At 39.6% G+C, this 6,000-nt stretch overlaps 1 protein-coding gene across 1 annotated transcript; it reads right to left on the bottom strand.

Annotated features, from left to right (window-relative positions):
• Window positions 1-203: 203 nt before the first annotated feature.
• LOC121213544 (uncharacterized) lies at window positions 204-2,854 on the bottom strand. The gene is made up of 3 exons (XM_041086332.1): window positions 2,439-2,854; window positions 2,078-2,364; window positions 204-280 (listed from the first exon to the last, which is right to left on the bottom strand). Exons 1-3 carry the CDS (start codon window positions 2,852-2,854, stop codon window positions 204-206), a joined length of 780 nt encoding a protein of 259 aa, XP_040942266.1.
• Window positions 2,855-6,000: the final 3,146 nt, after the last annotated feature.

Here is a 6,000-nt window from a genome sequence, read left to right as displayed (position 1 = left end):
AAAAACAAAAATATAAAAGAAATACCTCAGCATGTGATCGAGGCTGAACTCACTTCTCGCAATATGAGTTGATTTTTGAAAAACCAAAATTTAAAAGAAATACCTCGGCATGACCCGAGGCTCAACTCACCTCTCGCATTATGAGTTGATTTAAAAAAAAATTTGAAAAATATTTCTTGAAAGAAATAAGGTTTCAAAAAACATCAGGTGAAACTAAAAGCCTTCTTCTTCATTGATTCTGTGCAGTGTTCTCCCAGTATTCCTTCCTCTACTGGTATACCTGTATATGTCATGTATGATGTTATTATGATATGCACATGTTTGTCCTAAATGCTTTTGTGTCTACATGATCATGCAATGCACCCTGGGCTGTTTGTCACGTGCCCCACTTTTGATTTTCGTGAGGGTCCGCATTCATTTCCTCAATTCTTGACTTTTCTTATAGTTTTGTACTCATCCTCAAGTTTGGTGAGTAACCCACATTTCTTCGTATATCACCCTCCTGTCCCCTGTTGAACTTTGTTCCTGTTTTGGGGCCCTCGTATTTATTAAATTCTCATCAGGTAATGCTCAACATTCCTTTTGTTTAGAATATGTCATCTTACTATTTATCATTTAGATGAATCAAACATGAGATGCATAAAAAATGGCAAAGTAGGCATGAAAGAAAGACCTCACATTCATTTTTTTTTCCAAAAACAACAAACAAAGAAAATTGACAAGGAAAAATTCAAATAAAAAAGAAGCATCATAAAGAAAGGAAAGCGAATTCCATGGCCACAAATGCTCTAGATATCCAATACATGAACTTTCCACGTTTCTTCATCCTGAATCTTTTCGAGCACGGCTTCTTGTGTAGAATATTTCGAGCTTCTGAGAATGCTTCAAATATTGTGACTTCGTCATTCAACTCCACGTTCAAGTCAGTTTGTTCATTTAAGTTCGAGCCCATTTCATTAGGACGCCCTTTTGGGTTTTCATCCTAATCCTCTTTGTTTATCAACACACCCTTTTCGGGTTTTCATCTTGATTTTTCTTTTTCTTTTCTTTGTTTTGTTTTGTTTTTTTTTTTTGTTTTTTTCGTCTTTTTTAGGCATAATATTTCTTCACAGCATCTGAGTTCACTGGATTAGGTAATTCTTTCCCGTCCATCTCAGTGAGAATCAGAGCCCCTCTTAAGAATGCCTTTTTTACAACGTATGACCCTTCCCAAATTGGCGACCATTTTCCTCGAACGTCTTTTTGTATCGAGAGGATCTTTCTTAGTACCAGTTTCCCTTCGCGGAATTCTCTTGGCCGTACCATTTTATCATGGGCCGTGATCATTCTTTTCTGATACATTTGTCCATGACAAATTACCTTCAAGCGTTTCCCTTCAATAAAGTTTACTTGATCATATCGAGCTCGAACCCACTCTAATTTTTCTAACCTTGTCTCCATCAAGACGTGCAGGGATGGGATCTCTACTTCGATAGGCAGAACGACTTCCATCCCGTAAACCAGAGAAAAAGGAGTTGCCACCATAGACGTCTATACAGAGGTACGATATGCGTACAAAGCGAATGGTTGCTTCTCGTGCCAATCTTTATATGTCTCAGTCATCTTCTCAATAATCCTCTTAATGTTCTTGTTAGCCGCTTCTACTACTCCGTTCATCTTCGTAAGACAGGGTGAAAAGTTATGATGCTTTATCTGAAATTGCTCACATACTTCTTTCATCATCTTGTTGTTCAAATTTAAAGCATTATCTGAAATGATTCTTTCAGGAAGACCATATCGACATATGATCTCCTTTTTTAAGAACCTACAGACTGCAGCCTTTGTTACATTAGCAAACGAAGTGGCTTCTACCCATTTTGTGAAGTAGTCTATAACCACAAAGATGAATCGATGTCCATTAGAAGCCTTCGGGGAAATTGGCCCTATAACATCCATCCCCACATAGAAAAATGCCACGGAGAAGTCATGACATGAAGGGGTGATAGAGCTGCATGAATTTTATCACCGTAAATTTGACATTTGTGGTACTTTCGTGCGTAGCCGATGCAATCTCTTTCTATCGTCAGCCAAAAATAACTGAGTCTCATAATCTGCCTGGCCATAGTGAAACCACTGGCATGCATTCCACAAATTCCTTCATGAACTTCATCAAGTATCTTTCTAGCTTCAATAGCATCCACGCATCTCAGGAGCACTTGATCTTTTCCTCTTTTGTATAGAATATCCCTGTCAAGAACAAATTCAATCGCCATTCTCCTGAGAGTTCTTTTGTCATTCTCATTTGCTTGCTCGGGGTACTTTTGATTCTTGATATACTCCAAGATATCATGGAACCATGGTCGTCCATTTGACTCCTCCTCAATGCTAAACAGTGTGCGGGGGTCTCATATATGCTCATTTGGATAGGCATTATTTTAGTTTCTTTGTTTATTTTAAACATTGAAGCCAATGTGGCTAGGGCATTAGCCAGTTGGTTCTCTTCCCATGGAAAGTAGTTAAAAGTCACTTCATTGAACTCTTTGACCAGTTCCGCAATGAGATCGTGATACTTTACTAATTTTGAATCCCTTACTTCCCAATCTCCACGAATTTGGTAAATGACTAATGCCGAGTCCCTTTGTACCTCTAAGATTTTGATTTTTCGTTTAATAGCTGCATGAAGTCCCATGATGCAAGCTTCATATTCTGCTATGTTATTAGTACAAAAGAAATTCAATCTGGCAGTGAGCGGGTAACGATTCCCTTCCAGTGACACTAAGACTACTCCCATCCCATGCCCTAATGTGTTTGATGCACCATCAAAACTCATCTTCCATGATTGATCTTTTGATGATTCACCTTCGGAAATGCACATCAAGTCTTCATCTAGGAAATCAAATCTCAGCGGTTCCTATTCCTCCAATGTTCGACTTGCCAAGAAGTCAGCTATCGCGCTCCCCTTTACCGATTTTTGGCTCACATACACAATGTCCTACTCAGACAATAGGGTCTGCCATCATGCCATTCTCCCTGGGAGTACAGGTGATTCCATCAAGTACTTTAATGGATCTAGCTTTGAAATTAACCACATTGTATGATACAACATGTATTGTCTGAGCCTCCGAAGTACCCAAACCAATGCGCAACAAAACTTCTCAATTGAAAGGTACTTTGCCTCATATTCTGTGAACTTTTTGCGGAGGTAGTAAATCGCTTTTTCTCTTTTCCCTGACTCATCATGTTGCCCCAATACGCAACCCATTGAGTTTTCGAACACGGTCAGGTACAATATTAAGGGTTTTCCAGGGGTTGGCGGTACTAGCACCGGAGGATTAGACATATACTGTTTTATCTTGTCGAAGGCCATTTGGCACTCCTCATTCCATTCTCCCGGATTATGCTTTCGAAGGAGTCGAAAAATTGGATCACATTGGTTGGTAAGTTGAGTAATGAATCGAGCAATGTAATTCAACCTTCCTAAAAATTCTTTGACTTCTTTTTGCGTATGCGGAGGTGGCAGTTCTTATATGGCCTTTATCTTATCTGGATCAACCTCAATGCCACTCTCGCTGACAATAAAACCTAGTAGTTTTCCTGAGGTAGCCCCAAACATACATTTGGCTGGGGTAAGCTTCAATTGGAACTTTCTTAATCTTTCGAACAGCTTCCTGAGGTTCCCAACATGCTCTTCTTCTCCCCGGGACTTGGCAATCATATCATCGACATAAAATTTTATTTTTTTGTGCATCCTGTCATGGAACAGCATCACCATAGCTCTCTGATATGTTGCCCCAGCATTCTTCAATCTGAATGGCATCTCTTTGTAGCAGAACATTCCCTACATTGTCATGAATGTGGTTTTCTCCATGTCTTCGGGAGCCATCTTTATTTGATCATAACCCGAGGAACCATCCATGAATGAAAATAAAGAATGTTTTACCGTGTTATCCACCAACGTATCAATGTGTGGCAAAGGAAAATTATCCTTAGGACTTGCTCGATTCAAATCACGATAATATACGAACATTCGTACCTTGCCGTCTTTCTTCGGTACCGAGACTATGTTTGCTACCCATTCCGGATATTTAGAAACCTGTAAAAAGCCAGCATCATATTGTTTCTTGACTTCTTCTTTTATCTTCAGCAGCATTTCAAGTCTCATCCTTCTTAACTTCTATTGAACGAGCCTGTATTCTGGTTTCAATGAGAGTCTTTGGACCACCACATCCTCATTCAACCCTGGCATGTCCTGATACGACCAGACAAACACATTATTGTACTCACGAAGCAAGGCGATCAAATTCTATTTGGTGTTCTCTGAAATGGAAATCTCAATCTTCACTTCTTGTTTCTTTTCTTCACTTCCCAAGTTCACTGTCTCAACAGATTCTTTATGGGATAAAATCTGTTTCTCTTATTTTTCAACCATTCTCAGTAAGTCAGGAGGCGGGACACAATTTTCAACATCTTCCTTAGCTTCGAATTCTCCTAAACAAATAGCCTTCTCGAAATCAATTTTAGGACTTGTAACGGAATTGTTCATGCTATGGATATCTGAGCACCTGAAATGTGAATAGGAAAGAAAACTATAGAGGAGCATCAAAGTACTGGGATCAACACACAAAATGTTATGGAATGATATGAAATACATGTAGGAAGATGATATGAAGAGAAAGGATAATTACAAAGCTAATAGAAATAAAAAGACCATGACAAAATGCATATTCATTTATGTTCATTGAAATGATAAAGAGCAAACATAAGCTCTTGCAAAAGGAATCCCATTATTTAAGGACACACAAATTAATGGAGAATTAACATTGGGCATTACTCTGGAGAGGACTTAGAAACTACAAGGAGATCCACAGCAGTCTAGTTGTTCAAAGCAAATCCAGGAGGACAAGGGCGTATCATTGAAGCATTCTCAATTGCATCATCCTCATTGTTAATAGCGTTTAGGCTGATATTCTGAAGACCCTTTTCAATCAAAGCGTTTCTTGGATTGTCTTGCCCCTCATCTTCATTTGTTACCGCATTCACATTCCCATCAGCATGGTTAGGAAGAGGATTACTAACGCCATCAAATCATAGAATGCCAGCATTAATAAGATCTTGAACCCTTCTTTTAAAGGCAAGGCAGTTTTCTGTAGAATGCCCCTGATTTCCAGCGTGATACATGCAATTAGCATTAGGATCATACCATTTTGAGTATGGAGGCTTCAGGGGTGCCATGTAATGTGGGGATATCAATTGTTTCTCCAACATTTTCGAGTATAATTCTCCGTATGGCACAGGAATTGGGGTGAATTGAGGTTTTTCAGAACTAGATTTTGCTGGTCTTTGGTCATTTTTAGGTTGGCTTTGTGTAGGCATAGTGTTTGGTGGAAACAGGGTGAACGGTCTTTGGTTATTCATGGCGTAGACGGGATAAGATGGAGGTGCTTGATAGTAAGGACCTTAAGGAGGAAAGTGAAGTTTGAAGGTGGGCGATAATGAAGTCGTGATTGGGCGGGGTACGAATTGGGGGCATAGTGGCCATCGGTTCCAACCATATGGGCTTCTGCCTCTTTTTTCTTCATGGGTACTGCCCTCTTCGAACCCTCGGGGCCTTCCATTCTCCCACTTTTGATGGCGTTTTCAATAAGCTCCCCATATATTACAATATCCGCAAAGTCCTTTGTGGCGTTTCCTACCAACTTATCATAAAATGGTGCTTTCAGAGCATTGATGAAAAGGACCGTTATCTCCGTCTTAGTTAACGGGGGTTCCACCTGAGCCGAGATATCCCTCCATCTCTGTGCATATTGCCTAAAAGTTTCTGTCAGCTTCTTTTCCATCATTTGTAAAGTTAATCGATCATGCACCATATCCGATACATGCCTATATTGCTCACAGAATACTGATGCCAAATCCTTCCATGATCAAATTCTCTCTCTGTTGAGCTGATTATACCATCGAAGAGCCGAGCCAACCAGACTATCTTGAAAGTAATGTACCAACAATTTATCATCGTTCACATAA

This window comes from Gossypium hirsutum, chromosome D01, assembly GCF_007990345.1.
Source record: "Gossypium hirsutum isolate 1008001.06 chromosome D01, Gossypium_hirsutum_v2.1, whole genome shotgun sequence".
NCBI lineage: Eukaryota > Viridiplantae > Streptophyta > Magnoliopsida > Malvales > Malvaceae > Gossypium > Gossypium hirsutum.
The sequence above is the reverse complement of the archived record's forward strand: the minus strand, read 5'-3'. Positions and strand labels throughout refer to the sequence as shown.

Bases quoted from the DNA above. Each gene is read 5' to 3' on its own strand.
- LOC121213544 (XM_041086332.1), bottom strand. From the start codon at position 2,854: ATGTGCATTTCCGAAGGTGAATCATCAAAAGATCAATCATGGAAGATG. The intron at 2,365-2,438 runs GTTTAAAATAAA...CACACTGTTTAG, and splicing joins CTAGCCACATTGGCTTCAAT to CATTGAGGAGGAGTCAAATG. The intron at 281-2,077 runs GTTATTTTTGGC...TGACATATACAG, and splicing joins CAGGCAGATTATGAGACTCA to GTATACCAGTAGAGGAAGGA.